General features: G+C 46.9%; 5 protein-coding genes across 5 annotated transcripts; 1 reads left to right on the top strand and 4 right to left on the bottom strand.

Moving 5' to 3' along the window:
- Window positions 1-1,364: 1,364 nt before the first annotated feature.
- On the top strand, window positions 1,365-2,971 carry JR316_0000233 (uncharacterized protein; the record flags this gene model as incomplete). The annotated part of the gene is made up of 6 exons (XM_047886048.1): window positions 1,365-1,550; window positions 1,618-1,836; window positions 1,900-2,159; window positions 2,233-2,273; window positions 2,351-2,369; window positions 2,812-2,971. 6 exons carry the CDS (start codon window positions 1,365-1,367, stop codon window positions 2,969-2,971), a joined length of 885 nt encoding a protein of 294 aa, XP_047753794.1.
- A 4,413-nt stretch (window positions 2,972-7,384) lies between these two features.
- JR316_0000232 (uncharacterized protein) lies at window positions 7,385-7,823 on the bottom strand (the record flags this gene model as incomplete). The annotated part of the gene is made up of 2 exons (XM_047886047.1): window positions 7,385-7,475; window positions 7,537-7,823. The coding sequence occupies 2 exons, from the start codon at window positions 7,821-7,823 to the stop codon at window positions 7,385-7,387; spliced, it is 378 nt and encodes a 125-aa protein (XP_047753793.1).
- A 2,707-nt stretch (window positions 7,824-10,530) lies between these two features.
- JR316_0000231 (uncharacterized protein) lies at window positions 10,531-10,974 on the bottom strand (the record flags this gene model as incomplete). Its single annotated transcript, XM_047886046.1, has 2 exons — window positions 10,531-10,621; window positions 10,685-10,974. 2 exons carry the CDS (start codon window positions 10,972-10,974, stop codon window positions 10,531-10,533), a joined length of 381 nt encoding a protein of 126 aa, XP_047753792.1.
- A 956-nt stretch (window positions 10,975-11,930) lies between these two features.
- Window positions 11,931-14,026, bottom strand: JR316_0000230 (uncharacterized protein; the record flags this gene model as incomplete). Its single annotated transcript, XM_047886045.1, has 4 exons — window positions 11,931-12,595; window positions 12,662-13,265; window positions 13,342-13,602; window positions 13,664-14,026. 4 exons carry the CDS (start codon window positions 14,024-14,026, stop codon window positions 11,931-11,933), a joined length of 1,893 nt encoding a protein of 630 aa, XP_047753791.1.
- Window positions 14,027-14,360: 334 nt separating this feature from the next.
- JR316_0000229 (uncharacterized protein) lies at window positions 14,361-16,279 on the bottom strand (the record flags this gene model as incomplete). Its single annotated transcript, XM_047886044.1, has 5 exons — window positions 14,361-15,284; window positions 15,336-15,466; window positions 15,522-15,652; window positions 15,727-15,853; window positions 15,940-16,279. The coding sequence occupies 5 exons, from the start codon at window positions 16,277-16,279 to the stop codon at window positions 14,361-14,363; spliced, it is 1,653 nt and encodes a 550-aa protein (XP_047753790.1).

Genomic DNA, 16,279 nt, shown 5'->3' with positions numbered 1-16,279 from the left:
CGGCCTTCAGCCAACCATACAACTGAAAGAATGGAAATGGGAGTCCATGTGAAGTAGGTAGAGGTAGTAGAGAGAAGAGGTGTAAACGTGGGTGAATATTGAACACTGAATGCAACTGAATTTCGACGAAAGTCGGCTCGGACTGGTATTATTACTGGTTCGAAAGTCGAGTTCATCGTCGGGAAATGAGGATGATTAAGACTTGGGCAAAAAGCGCAAATGTAGTGACAGACGCAGATGTGGAGGCCCGTCGTAGTCGTGGACTGAGGCTGATGTTGAAGACGTACCGTCATCCATGATTGAACGATGCTCTTTGCTGCCGATGTCGATGAGGGGGAAAGAAAAATGAAAAAGAGGAGAGTCGGGGGAAGAGGGAGGAGAAGGTTGTGGTTAGAAATAAGTGCGGTGCCAGCAAATGTTTGGTTGAAAATCGTTCATTTCAATCACGAACAAATAGTGCGCTTTCCCACAAATTCAACTCAATCCCCTTTCAATCTTCCCTTCAACACCGCCTGTGATTCGTATCATCGTTCTAAGTATACCTCTATGCCGTATATCTGTGGGCAATGTCAAGTCTTGTCAAGTTCATGATTTAAAGAACCCACATGAGTCGTAATGCTTTGCTTCACTTCAGGTTTACCATCCGTTCTGCAAAGACTACCAACAGAGGTCTATCCTGCGTTCTCATTGTAACCGTGTCCTAACCATCCAGATCCCACTCCATCAATATGCTGTATCTGAGAGGCCTGGTAGGAAGGAAGAAGCGTTTATTGCAAGCTTTCATCGGCTAACACTTAACCTTTTTACAGCACAGCACATCCAATCCTTCGCCTGATCATCACAGTTGCACAGTCCATTGCCCAGTTTCAAGTATCATTGTATCCGGAAGCAGCCTTCGCTGCGTTTATTTGCGATAATTAAAGTGCTTGCGTCACTTAAAGTCGATCAATTGAATTATTTCGCTCCCGCAAGTGCATCCACCTGAGATTCCCGATTCTCACACTTTCTGTCCACAGCGAAGCTTTTTTTTGCAACCGAAAACCATGGAATTGCCGCACCATGCAGAGGTTGACTACGCTAGTCGCGTGGTCTAATTCCTTTGGCACCAGTGGGAGCTCGGGTGACCTCCAATCCGAAAATACACTCAACATTCTACTATTCATTCTGATATTTTTCAACATGCCTAAAGTTTCAATAAACTTCCCACTTTTCTCATCTGCCCACAATGTACGTCCTTAAACACACAAATCGCTAGAGAGCCGGAACCGGAAATGCAAGAAAGAAGCCCTATCGTGGAACCCCTCCTTTCGACGTATAAGTCTGATGTTCATGCCCTGCAAATAACTCCCCGTTTGCTTGCTCTCATGCCACTACCGCTGAACAGTACAGGAGAAGGGTGGCCACCAAGAAATCGGTTCAACGCCAATCTAACTATAGGCGCAATTGAAATCGGAGTCCTAGTCTCAACTTTTCTGTTCGGTCTGGTCACTGTACAATGCTACATATACATCCATCGCTTTCCTAAGGACCCTGCATTTCTCAAAGCACTAGTACGGTCAAGAAAATCTTTTATATCAAATACTCAAACGACTATTTTTGATGATTAGGTACCCGTAGTCTGGTATTATCGCGCCTTTTATCTCTTCAACAAGCAATTGTCCTCTTACCTGCCGTCTTCAACACAGGCTACTTGAACTCGCACATACCATTTGCATATGTCAAGCTCTCTATGAAATCACAGTATCGCAATACGGGCATCCTGAGCTGCTCGACATCCCGCCAGAATCTCTCAACGTAGCTGTACTCTTCAGCGGCTTTATTGGGCCCATCGAACAAGTAAGCACCCTCTCAAACTTCCAAAACATACACGCCCAAACCACCCGATCATTAATCTGACAGTGCTGGTTTGCCCACCGCCTGTACAAATTTTCCCGCTCTCTGCCCCTTCCACTCTTCTGCACCTCCCTCGCCCTATTACGCTGGATCGGCAGTGTCGGCATCTCCATCGTTGCCCTACACCGACTTACTGTCGAAATGTACTTCGCACACTGGTCGTGGCTACTCACAGCCATTCTCGTCGTCGGTGCGGGGACGGACGTCATTCTTGCCGCGGGACTATGTTGGTACTTGCGCAAGTGGCGCGGGTCGGGGTTCAAGAGGTGAGGCCTTTTCTATTTCTTGTCTTTGTGAAGCGGAGGGAGCGGTCTTTGGGAATTGAATGTTAGGATGTAGGACGTCGCGGTTGGTGGATAGACTCATGATCTGGTCCATTGGTGAGTGTATGATACGCCATGTCGCCTCTCTCTTCATATTGAGATTAACACATTTTGCAATTTTTGTCCTGCTTAAGAAACTGGGCTGTTGACGAGGTAGGTCTTTGTCTTCCCAATGTTACCCCTAAAGCAATACTTACATATGCAATTGAGTGTTGGGGCAGTATCTCTGCTGATATGCGTACGTATGGATATTACTTGTACACGACTAGCGAGACACTTACTTTAATTGGACTTTTCGAGACAGTTTCTTATGATGAAGGATAATTGTGGGTTTTGGTTCCCGCCCTCATACATTTCATTAGTTTTGAACACATTCTAACTTCATTACCAAAGTCATCTGGCTCGGCATATTCTCCATCCTCGCGCGCCGTATGTCCCTCTCTACTTGTATTCTTATCCTGGCACCCAGCCAATGATCAAACTAACATCTTTCGGCAGTGTTTTCAAACTCCTTTCTAGCTTCGTAAGTTGTACCCAGCGAATGACACGCTTTCCCAAAAATAACGCAAAATGCCCACTGACACCAAATTTACAGTCTCAATGCACGACCAGCACTAGCCCAGATACCCACGCAAGACGAATTCATCCGGACAAGCACTTTCCGCCCCGAGATATCTCCCGTAACAGTGCGTACTCCTATGCTCCTACCCTCCACAGCGTGCGAAGGCAGGCTGAAATCCAAACCCCCTAATTGAGTAGCGTTCATGGCAGAACCATGCACCTGAGCCGACGTCACCAAGACTACCACATGTAGCCTTGAGGGAGAAAACTGCACCCCAGACCCTGAGTAGCAGCATCCCAGAAGACAGCGCAGAAGTCCAAAGACCGCCCGAAGAGCCCGTATTCGATATAACGCATGATGGTTAATGTTACCTCTTATCTTCTCGAAATCTGAATTAGTAGTTGTGTAATAATTATTCGCCTTCGCTCGGGTAAAAAAAGGTAGATGGAGGTGTTCTGACGCTGTGAAAAGCAGCCAAGTTGCGAAGACAAAAAAAGATCAAGAGTAAATAAATCTATGAATGCAGCTTTTCTAGTGGGTCGATGAGGATACCGGGCTAAGGAACGCAGAAAATAGCAAATTGTAAGTTAACACACTCTCCAAACAAAACGGATCAAACGTGCCTTCTTGACGACCTTCGGCAACGTTCCTCTCTGGAATGCCACCCTAGTATTCCACTCTGCACCAAGCGGGCGCTCCATCGCCTTCTCAAACTGCGCTTTGCTGGTATACGGGTACGGAAGATCCTTGACAAGGTACTTGCTGACCTTCTTATCCCGCTTCTCCGAGATGATGACGTTCTTTTTGTTGTAATCCGCACGCGTCTTTGGGTCAATGCCTGCGATTTTCTTGATGCGTTGTGGTTTTGGGGGTGCTTTCTTTGTGCCCTCGCCACCCCATGAACCCTGATATTTATTGAATAGGTTAGCATATAAATTTCGCAATCAAGCGTAGAGAACTTACCCAGCCTGGAATGGTAGTATCAACCTCCCGAGGCGCATCTGCCGCAATTTCTCGCTTCTTTGCGTCCTCAAACGTTTGTACAACATTGTCTCCCGCAAAAGCAAGCGCAACCAAATCTCTCTTCTCAAATGCCTTGATACCGTTAGCGTTTTCCTTGGCCTTGCCTTTCAATGCAAGGGCTTGCTCCTGAGCTTCAATCTCGAGATCGACATCCGAATCCTCCGAGTCTCCAGCAGGCTGGCCAACGGGGTTCTTTCCAGTAGTAGGCGCCGCTTTTTGACCCGCAGCCGTTACCTTAGATCCTGACGCAGCAGCGGCCGAAGTTGAGGCTGAGGCTGACACTGATGAGGTAGTCATCACAGCATCAAGCGAGATCTCAACGGTAGCATCATCCGCCGCCTTTTCTTTATCGTCCGCCCTCTTTTGAATCGCCTTCTTGAGTTTGTTCTTGGACTTGTCGACCGCCTTGCTATCCTTGGAGACAACGACCTCGTTTGACCTCTTCGCCATTTTTCGTGAACCTTCGCTGTTGTGATTGAGCCATGGGTTGGATTCTTGAGCTGGCGGTTTTGACAATTCTGAGCGAGTGGTGTGTACAGGAGATTGTGGAGGTGGCGAAAGGAGATCCGTGGATTTTAGTGTTACACTTGATGTATCGGAAGCCAGAGAAGTCAATGGACGATTACTTGATTGCTGGTTTGCCTGATGTCATAAATTGAATGCAAATTGTAATGATAAAATGAGATTTGCACGCACTGTTGTAGCAGGACGATACACAATCCTATTTCCCACCCGATGAGCAACAACGCCATTGGATGGATCCACGTCTTCCATTTCCTCCTTATCATCCTCGCTACCTGCGCCACCTTCTGGATTGCCACCCATCTCTTTGATAAAGTCGTCGACCTCTCGGTTCGCTGCATGAGCCTGGTGGGCCATTGCGTCCTTCATAAACTTCATCTCAAATATACTCTTTCCCTTCCGCTTCTCACTTTCCTCGACCTTGTCCCCTGTATCCAGTTGACGCAGCTCGTCAAAGGCATTCTGCTTAATCTTTTCGATGTCTCCGTCGATGTCCATGCCGTCATCATCGTCGCTGTCGTCGTCACTCTCCCCGTCTTCCTCCTCATCACTACCAACACCTTTGATCCTCCTGCGCAGTTTTTCACCCCGTGCCAACATCTCCTCAATATCCCTCCTACTGTCCTCATCCAGCCCCTCTTTACCCCTCATCTGCCTGGCCCATTTGCCCGTATGCTTATGCCTCAAGGTTGCCCTTTCCCTCGCCCGATCCAAATCCTGTTTTATCTTTGCTGCCTCATCATCGCTTTCCTGCTCGTCAATTTTCTCTCCAAGCCTCTCCTTTTCTTTCCGTCGCAAACGCCTGTACGTTTTGCTTTTGATCTTGCCCACTCGCCGTGCCTTGATCTCGGCGCGGAACATCAACTCGCGCATCTTACGCAGCTCCGCCCGCCGCTGGGCAACCTCCTCTACGGAGAGTTTGTTCATTTTGAGCATGTTGTCCTCCGTGTGCTGGATCTCTTCTTCACGCATGTTCGCAGATCTAAGAAGAGCATCGACTGCGCTTTCCATTTCTGTGGTTGGCTAGAGAATGACTATGTTAGTAGAAGAAATCGATTGTATCAGTGTAATTTTACCTTGAATTTAGCATTCAATTCCAAGTTTGAAGGTTTTCCCGTGGACTGAGCTTGCAAAGGAAAACTCAAGTGCTCCGCCTGATAATGGTGGTCAGCGCCCTTTCAGATGCTAATCGAGAATGGGACGAACTTCGCGGATACGTTTCATGGTCGCTGACCATTTGTCCACCTCTTCTTTTGTTTGCTCATAAGCGGCTTGTCGGTCTAGACGTTCCTGAATTCTTTGGGGCAATGGTGCAGACAGAGTCTTTGCTTTTGAGGATGACGAAGGGCCCAGGATTTTTGTCGACTTTTTCAGTGATTGCAATGTTGAAGATTGATCCCCGAGAGGCGCAAGGAGATCCTCAAGGTTGAGTTTCGAACCTACTTTACTTTCAACACTCTGATCAAAATAACGGCGAGATGAATAAACTGACTTGTAGACACAGCTCTAAACTCGTTTTCTTCTCCGGCTTCTGTTTTCTCCTTCGTCTGGCGGCGTTTTCTGGCACGAACTTCAGATGCTCCAGCAGCAGAAGCATCCTCTTCCGGAGCTTTGCGTTTTTTGGCGGTGACGTCGAGTTGGGAGACGAAGTCGTTGAGCTTGTCTAATGCCTCTGGAGCATCTTCCTCGTCTGAAGGTTCAATCTCTATTTTTTCATCTTCGGAAACCTCTTCTTCTGAATCCTCCTCTGAGTCCTCGCCACTCTGTTCGACTGCTTCTTCGTCGCTTTCTTCCTGAGGCTTCGGAGATGCTTTTCGCGGGGCCGCCTTTTCGTCGTCACTTCCCATATCAATCTCGCCTTTGCCGTCTAGCACGTCCAAGAGGTCGATAAATTCGTCGTCGTCTCCTTCCTCTTCCTCCTCTTCCTCATCGCTATCTTCGTCCACTTCGGCCTGCTCGTTGCCTGATTCGATATCTTCGTCTTCATCAAGGTCAACCTCAGCAAATCGTACCGCCGGCTTAGCTTTCGCTTTCTTGGCTGCTTTTGATTTCGACTTCTACACCCAAATGGTCAAAAATGTGTCAGACCGCAAATAGAATGAACATGGGCAGACCTTGGACGAGAAAAATCCCGCAAATCGTTCCTCGTCACTCTCCTCAAAAGCAGCATCACTGTCAATCTCCTCGTCATCGTCGCTCGCAATCTCTTCGTCGTCCTGGTTCTCTCCAATAAGCCTCGCTCTCAGCTGCTCCCGCTCATCCTCATCAATATCATCGATCCCCGCATTCTCATATTGCTCGTTTCTGTCGACATCCAGCCCGACTTTCGACCGTCTCTCTTTCTGTTGAATGTGTTCGTACAAGTCCAATGTGGAGGTCGCGGATTTTCCTTTGCGGGCCATCCGCTTTTCGTAGCCTGCAACATTGGCTTCTGACCGTGATTTACCCTTTTGGAATTTTGGGTTGGTCTTTTTAAGAGATGGGCGTCCTGAACGCTTCGAAGAGCTCATAGTGGGCTAGTAATGGGTATTAGATGCTCTGAGTGGAGAGCAAGTCTGAGAAAAGCAGGCTCGGCCAAAAAAGAGGTGCATCCAAATTTGGTTATTGATCTATTTCGGTGTTTGCCGTCTGTGGCTTGGCACGGGGTTTGACCAATTTTTGCTTCTAACTTTGGTACACCCCAAACAACATCGTACAACCTTCATGTACTCTCAAAATATTTGCAGAATCTTCCGGGAGGTCCTGTGTAAATCTCCGTTAAAATCCCTTGAAATTTCGATTCCAATTTTATTCTACTACCTCGCGGCTAGCTGCACTCACATTCCGTTTCAGCCGAATTGGACAACGCAGGACAAGATGAGGGATCAATAACACAGAACAGTCTTAAAGGTATGAAAAATTTTGACATCGATTTCGTTTGTGATCATACAATTTCCCATAACGTCAGTATCTGGTTACACATGCATTTCTCCTTTGAAATTTCCTTCCAAATGATCTTTTTCTCCTTGCACTACAACGTCGACCCGTCAATCCTCCATGACAGATGTATCACCTTAGCTGCTTAAGAGCAGTATGGAATAGCTCCAGTCCAGCTAACGTATTGTCCATTCGCAAGGGCAACCCAGTATCCGTTGGTCAATTTCCCCCAACCACTAGACATCAAGGTCATCAACAAATTACGAACATGGTTTATCACTGCATAGAAAAACTTACGCATCGCCATTGACGACAGTGGTGTTCTGGCGGGTATAGCAAGTGATGGAGATTTTGGTGCCCTTAGCATATTGTCCAACTGCATCGCAAGAGGTCCTTGGGCATCTGCGGTATCTAAGTCCGTCGACCTTAACGGTGGCGCTGTTGGCTCGCTTGTCGAGGACAACATCGTCAGCAGGGCCGCTGTAGACTGTGGGCTCGGGGGATGCTGGGATAGGCTCAGGAAGAGCGAAGACAGGAGCGACAACGCTGAGAGCGACAGCGAGAGCAGCGATCGTAAACTTCATTATGTCGTGAATCGTGATTTAGCGACTGGTGAGCGAGTGTTATAAGCTACCTGACTCGGGGTGCTAAAGAAACACAATGAAACAGCCTTTCTTTTATACACTTCCGAGGTCGAACCAGAACGTAAGTTTCGGGTTACTCCATGATAATAATCTCGACACAGTTCATAGATCAGAAATCATTGGTGCTACACATATGCATGAACCACTGCCAAGACGCCGTCTTTTTCTGGACGAAGATCTTTGCAAACTTCGATTCATTTTCTTTTGGACAAGCAAGTGTTTTTAAAGTCCAAGGCACTCGTCCATCACATTAAATCGGTATGGTGAAAAAATCGATAGACCCGCTCGATGTACTGGTTTGGGTCTCGACGCGCATCTTTTTTGTCCTCCAGGTCACTCGGTAAGCTTCGAAGGTTACATAACTATTGGTATTTCTTAGACCACGCCGCACGGGCTAGGGCTGTTGGACACAACGTTTCTCCACATACATTGGTGTGATTCCGGCTTAATGTCATAAATCTTGAGGCACAAAACTCTACGAAACCCCTTTCTTCCCCTAAGCGTTTACTGCATCCGAGCGCGCACGCGCGTCTCCCAGAAGTTCGCATCACACTGTTTGCTTTGTGCCTGATTATTATCACCTGATCACAACCTGACCATAGATCTTATTGACGCCCCATCCACACGGCGGGCAAAAGTGCTGACTAGTCAGCCTGGGAGTTGGTCTGTCCAGTCACGTGACCATATCGTGACGCGTTCCGTGACGAATCAACTGACCAGTCAGGAGAGGTCACACAAATGTTGTCACGCTGGTTAGTATTGGTAAATGAGTTCAGTAACATAAGATTAAATGGGAATAAACCATTGTCTTCCGAAGCACTGTCACTGAGGAAAAGCAATGAATGACTTGGAATTGGATATTTCTTGTGTTTGGTTGAAATTCGGTCATTATTCAAACAAATGGATAACTAATCACGCTTTCAGAGTACTTTTGCACGGTCACCCGACGTTGTTTAGAAGGTACACGACGCCCTCCCTGTGTAAGTCTGGGGCATAGAAAAGAAATCCTCTGTTCTACAATCAATGAGCGGAATTACAGAAACTTAGCAGCGTGACAATAAATGCGTGACAGCTACATGACTAGTCAGGTGACTAGTCAGCACACTGGTCAGGTGACTGGTCAGACCAACTCCCAGGCTGACTAGTCAGCACTTTTGCCCGCCGTGCCAAGAGACACATGTGCTTTAGTAGCAATTGCCATTGAGTAGTAAAGGTAAGTACAAGTTATTTATCTGACTCGGATATCCTTTATTAATATCATCCTGACAGTCTTTTGCTCAAGTTCATAGGTCGTGCACGGTTTTCTGCTCATCGATGTTGCATCGATGCGTACGAGAACAATTAATTTCGGCTAATAATATCACTCCTGCACAGCAGCACACTACTCATTGAAAGCACGCCAAGCGCCATGCAAAAGGGATAGTACGCTCAGTTGTACCGCTCAATGAGCGCACAAACACGTGAATAGTCAAGTATACATCACCGATTGGAAATCGATGGGCAGTGCGCTTCAATCGTCTGGAATTCCCACTCAGATCTAGTGGGTCTTCAGTCACACAACATGGCCTGCGCGTAACTTGGCCAGAGTCGACCAATAGTGGATCTGTCTAGATGCATACACTTGAATACCATCGGTGGGGATCACTTAAACTCCAAAGAAATAGACAAAACGAGACTAATGCGTAGAAACATATAGAAATATAGGGAAAGAACGGATTCAATAACGATTATTCTCCGCTCGATGGAATGCACCTCGATCCCTAGGTCGTAAGCATCTTGATTGAAATGAATTATGTATATGTTGTATTCCAGATTTGCAGCCTAGAGCTTCTATTACGCCGAATTACCGAAGACTAAACCGATTTTTGCCAACTCTGTAGAACATTATGTTCATGAAGGAACGGCTCATGATGCCCTCCTGAGACTATTCAACAGGAGCTAAATAACAGTTTCGCTTAAATTTCCAGAAGAACAGTTGTTGACTGTCTCGCTGATAATGTTCTGAAGATCCAATGGGCGCTTATTTGTTCTTTGTGACGCGGAAAGCCTGACACCTTGACATCCGCTCTTCAAAATGAAGTATCGCGGTTACTTTTTTGTTCAAACGCACTCAACGTGACGTATTTCAGTCATTGTTCGTAACACGCCGGACAAAAATGCTGACCAGTTAGCCTGGGTGTTGTCCTGACCAGTGACGTGACTAGTACCGTGACCAATTACATAGTGTCACATATATGTTGTCACGCTAATTCATTATTAGTAGGCTCGACAGTAAATGGCAAAATACTTGATTGTCTTGCGTTGGAACTCAGTGCGGAGTAAGAAGAAATATTAAACAATCAAGTCATATGTTATTTACTGTTGAGCCTACTAATAATGAATTAGCGTGACAACATATGTGTGACACTATGTAATTGGTCACGGTACTAGTCGCGTCACTGGTCAGGACAACACCCAGGCTAACTGGTCAGCATTTTTGTCCGGCGTGTAAGAAGCACATCACATATCAAGAGTCGGTTCTTTTACTTATACAAATATTCTCCATTATTTCTCGTATTTCCAATAATAAACTTCTCACGCTCGAATACCAAGGGATATTCCACACCATCTTCACCCCATATTCGCGCACCTATCCGTATTCGATGAATCAGGTGCAGTAGGGGATAGAACCGGACCAGGAAACATATTCTCCATTGGCGAGGGCGACCCAGTATCCGTTGGTGAGCTTGGCCCAGCCACTAGTAATCAACGAGAATCAGTCAGCTGAATGGATCGCCAACAAATTCATCAAAGTCACTTACGCGTCTCCGTTGACGACAGTGGTACCATCCCTTGTGTAGCAGACGATAGTGATGTGGGTTCCAATCGAGTATTGGCCCACAGCGTCGCAGGAGGTCTTTGGGCATCTGCGGTACCTGAGACCGTCGACTCTGACCGTGCCACTATTGGTGCGCCTCTCGAGGCTTCGTGCAGCTTCCCCGCTGTAGACTGTGGGGGCAGCGGCGGCTGGTGCAGGCTCAGGAAGAGCAAGTGCAGGAGCGATCGCGTTGGCAGCGAGGGCGATGGCAGCGAGGGCGAAAGTGAACTTCATGGTTATAGTAGCTGATTGTTGGGTTGGTATGCGTCTTAGAGCTGATGTCCTTGAGGATGCTGGAGAAGTATTGCAGCAGACGACAGCTTTTATGTGCTTCCTGAGTTCCAGAGCCTCATGTTTTGCTCCATGATAATAATCGTTATATCATGTATACAGGATGAAATCTATCAATACTGACCCACCATTGAATTGTGGGCGCCAGCCAATATCCATCGACGCACCAGGAGTTCAATCACTATACCGGAACTTGGCGGTGCATAAGTAGAGCTAGTCTGGATGTGTCGATTCACGAGCCCCAATATTATGATTATTAACAGACTGGTTCTCACTTACCCCGCTGGTAGGTATCTCTTGACGCCGTTTTAGTTTGACATATGTGTAACCTTTTACGGTAACTATATGTACGTTTTTGTGTTTTGGGTGAAATAAAACCCTATGACATCGGGTTTAGACTGCAATGTTATACATTTCACAGAAGAATTGTTCAAGTTATGTGCTCGGCAGATGCTCTTGAGATGGAGGCTATGCTATTATGACTCGTCCTAGAAGCCTCACTTGTGTTGATAGCCACTGCAAGGCTCCAATGCGCCACCTACAGACTCGACATATGCCGGTTTATGCGTCTATTCCATTCATGAATGTATAAAAGCATGGAAGCGAACAAGATGATCCACAAATCCAATAATAATAATCGTCAAGTGATTGATGGGGCGCTTACTCACTCACTGGTTTGCCAATCCCATGTGACGTTTCAAAGCACATAAAATGAAAGAGGACACCTATCTGATCGAAAGTTAGTGGATGAGGCTGGCGTTGAATTTAGCAAATCGTCATTTCAATTTTACATCGTCATTTCAATTTAACAAAGGGCGTTTTACGAGCGCAAGTCCGAAATGATTGCCATCTTCAGCCACAAAGGTCAGAACCAGAGGCCAGAGACTGCACATTCATTTTCACTCATCATCATCATCATCGTCATCTTCCTCCATCTCATCGTCTTCATCCTCATCGTCCTCATCCTCATCGTCACCCAACGTGTCCTTGTCGCCCATGTTTAACAACCTCTCAAAACATTCTGCTCGTTCTGCGTCAAGGCCCAGATTCTCTAGATACGAACCGCCCATACAGGATGCGATAGATGAATATGGCCCCCATTGTAATCGAGGGTCAAGTCCTAGCTTTTCCCGAACGAAACCAAATGCCAGGTCATTATCACAACGAGGGAGCTTATCGTAGTCTTCCAAGCCCATCTCGTCGAAGGTCCCATCTCCAAAGGGTGATTGATCCCTGGCCGTATTCGTCAAGAGGTCGAGCGCATATTCCACCTTTGCACCTTTGCCGATGAGAGCACGCGCGATGGGAAACTGTGACAGTTGCGCTGGAGTTGGTATCATCATACCGTCAGTCTTTTTGAGCTGCACGTAAATCGTCTGAAACAATTTGAGCCAAAGGCGACAGAATTCTTCGTCCATCTTTGAGTGCATGACAGGTGGAATATGCGCAAGATCGGTAGAGAACGAGAAATCTTGAAGGTTAAAGGGTTTTCCGGATTCTTTGGCGGACGCACACCCCATCTCAAAAAGCTCGTGCGGTGTGTCGTACAAATCATTGGCCGTGACTATCATATTTTAAGCATTGTTAGGTAAAGATACGAGAATTGGTAACTGGAGGAAAGAAACGTCACCTGCAAGACGATATCTCATTCTGCGCGAAAGCCAGCCTTGAGAGCACTGCCCACAAGTACAACCCAACCGATACTTCGCGGAGTATTCTTCCTCTGTAGCAGCCGAAAATGGCATATTTAACGCCTTCTTGAGGAGAAACTGACACCTCAAATCTGCAGACGGATACCCTTTCCAAGTATTCCAGACGTGTTCCTTCGTTGCGCGATATAAACACATGCTTTCTTCCAGAGCCTCCAATGGTGTCGCACCCAGCTTATTGTCCGTGAGTTTGAGATCATCTTGTACGCCGAGCTCAAGAAGAGCCTCCAATGCGTTTCGGTTCCGTGAAAGGGCTGCAACGTGAGTGGGTGTGAAGCCCACAATATTCTTTTGGTGAATGCTTGTGGGATCGATCGAGTGTTGCTTCCGGATAGCATCTGCGATGTTAGGCAGATCCTTTTTGGCAATTGTGGCGTGTAGATCGACTGTATCTGGTGCAGGTTCCTCAGGAAATTCTTGGGCAAGATATAAAGGGTCTTCCGCCAGAGCAAGATTGTGGGAGGGATGGTCCGGGTCGCTTGAATAGCATAAAAACTGAGTACGCCCGACCCGTCGGAATCCATTCTAATCATCATAATCATCACAAATGACGGTTCAATAACCAGATTTTCGCGCATATATGTAACAATAATGACTATACCTTTCGGAAAAATGCAATGATGTCGTCTTCTGTTACAAATTTTCTACCAATGGTTCCAGGAAGGCAAAATATATGCGCATGCGGAACCGGCCTTTGGGGACGGGCAAAAACAGGATATCGTTGAATGGCCTCTTGCATCTGACGCACAAGTGGATCTTCGTCAAATTTCTGAGGTTTTTGACGATTGATTTGCGCAGACGTGCAATGTGGGGAATTCAAGAATTTCTTTAGCAGCCATGACCCGACCCCTTTGCGGATAAACTGCGAACAAATTCGGTAATGTAAAGCTACAAGTACGGAAAGAACAGGGACTCGGACTTACCTTTTCATCCACTCGAATAATTTCAATGAGAAGAATGTTTCCTCGGTTCAATTCTTCGCCCCAGACGCCCGTGCCACTTCTGCGAGTGCCGTCGTAAAGCCAAGGATACAGCTCCAGGGAGTTGTTAAAAACGTCGTGAGTCAGCTTCCGCAAATCTGAGTTTTCCCCCTCCATAATTTGCATGAAGTCACCGTAATCCAACCAATGTTGACGGTTTTTGATTGCATATCCAACGATAAAAGCTATTTCTCCGTGCTGGGGATGGTTTGCCCTTCCACTGAGATGATACAATCGTCCGTCGCATCCATAACTCGGAGCCAGCTTAAACGTTGCAGTGCAATCCTTGAGAAAAATATCCTCCATGGTACGGTACGGTTGTGGGATTCTGGTGAAAGTTGAATAGTTGTAAAAAAGAAGTTTGCTAGTTTTGATTGTGGTCCGTGCTCAGCTGGGTCTAGATTCAGTCAAGAAAAGAAATAGGTATACCAAATTGGGCTCCTGGTCGATGCTGGCTTGAAAAGAGGCAGGTTAAAATGGTAGTTTTGAAGTTGATGCATCAGGGCTCTAGACAACTTGTAATGCACGCGAGTGGCACAGTATGTTATTTGTGCTGGAAAAACATAATTTTATCTGAGATTTGAGATGCTTTTCACATATTGAACTCACAAACCACGAGAATCCGCATTGACGTTGTACATCAGATTTGAAGAACCTCCTTCCCATCTTTCTTGTATATAACGCCCCCTTTCATCACAAATTGAACGCCTCGCATGACAGCTTCCTCAAAATCTTCAGGTGTTCCATCGAGTTTCCCCTGTATTCCAATGAGATCTGCAGCCCAGCCGACTCGAATAGCGCCAAATGGCACTCCACGATCCAAATCTAAGTCTTCTTTACCTCCACCTTTCTCGTCGCCACCACTCAGATTGAATTTCCTATTCTTTTCTCGAGCTTGAAGGCGCTCAAGTTTCTTCTTTCCTTTGACACCCTCCCACTCCATTCCGCGAACGCATTTCCAGCCACTGTACGTCCCCCATCCAAGAACCCTCTCCCAACTTGCCCCCAATTTACGCATCAGTGACATTTCTAGTGCATTTTGGCCATGAGGAAACACAGCTGTGTCTCCACCACATGCGATGTTCAAATCGGGTTTTTCGCCATCCAAATAAGTGGCGTTGGATGTGTCAAATTGTGACGAGTCAACACTGAGGGCCGCCTCAAAGGTTCTTTTCGCCATTTCCCATTGCTGGTTGCCATACACAGTCCCGCTTTGCTGGATGGTGTAGTACACGGCAACCGTTGGGACGAAGAACGTATTTCCTCCTGGTTTTACGAGCTCTTCGAGAAGCTCGGTTACGCCAGTGCCATTCTCCAGTTCCTCTTCGTCCTCTTCTTCACCCAGGCAGATTTGACCACCATGCTCAATACTATTGACACCTAGGGCAACTGCATTTTTGATTGCACCGAAAGTACTCGCGTGGGCGGCGACCTTGACTCCCAATGCATGCGCCGTGTTAATCATGGCTTTCATTTCATCCTCGTGGAACGTCGCAATGGAACGCGTCGCGGTTGAAAAGGAGACCGGTGCAGTGAGACTTCTGGGCCGGTAATCAGCGTATATCTATGTACAGTTCAGAATAGACGGCTCCACCCCTATACAGACTTAATTTACCTTGATCCAATCAGCACCAGCGCCTATTTGTTTGCGCACTTCTTGTATGCATTGGGCAACACCGTCCGCAGGTTCTGCTCCTCGCATGCCGTCTACACCTTGTTGAGAAGGTGTCAAGGTGTTCTTAGGGCCTTAACATCAGAGAATATCAGATTGAAGGATATTTGCCAAGTATGGGTCACTCACCATACGACCCTGTAGTGACAATGGCTCGCGTTGCGCAGTAGTATCGCGGTCCAGGTATCATGGGGTGCTGCCCAGCCAAACATTTCCGTAGCCCAATATCTGCATCAAGAGCGCCTTCAGTGCCGAGATCCCTAACACCCAGAAAATAGATTAAATATGTAAATTTATTGCATCATCGAAGGAATCGAAGAGGAAGTAAATTCACCGAACTGTGGTGTATCCAGCCAGAAGCGTCCTTCGAGCGTGAACAGTCGCACGCACAGTGCGCTCAGAGAGACTCTCTTTGGTGACCTGGTCATCCCATGAAGTCTCCGAATATGGATGAAGAAAGACTTGATTCAATTAAGACAAAATCAGCACATTGTCAACACTCAAAAAAACTTTAATCATAATGAGGTTTCGCAGGGAATGTACTCACGATGAACATGGACATCCACGAACCCTGGGAGCAACACCAAGCCCTCCAAGTCGATCCGCTCCACTGAAACGTTGACCTCCTCCTTCCCAACAACCCATTCCCAGTCCTTCAACTGCTCGTCAGAGACGTCTATGATGATGCCCCTGTCTCTATCAACAGTCACGACTTGATCCTTCACCAAGACGCGTCCCACTGAGTCGAACAGCTGCCCAACGTGAATCTGGTACAACCTGCGCACGCGACGGGAAGTCTTGGAAACACCATTCCCTGTCGCATCCCCCTCTTCGTACTTGGAGCTGGATTCAGCCTTGGAGTCGTATATATGGCGAGTGGAAGTCAT

This window comes from Psilocybe cubensis, chromosome 1 (genome assembly GCF_017499595.1).
Source record: "Psilocybe cubensis strain MGC-MH-2018 chromosome 1, whole genome shotgun sequence".
Classification (NCBI taxonomy): Eukaryota; Fungi; Basidiomycota; class Agaricomycetes; order Agaricales; family Agrocybaceae; genus Psilocybe; species Psilocybe cubensis.
Note: the sequence above shows the minus strand (reverse complement) of the source record. Positions and strands in the feature narration are given on the sequence as shown.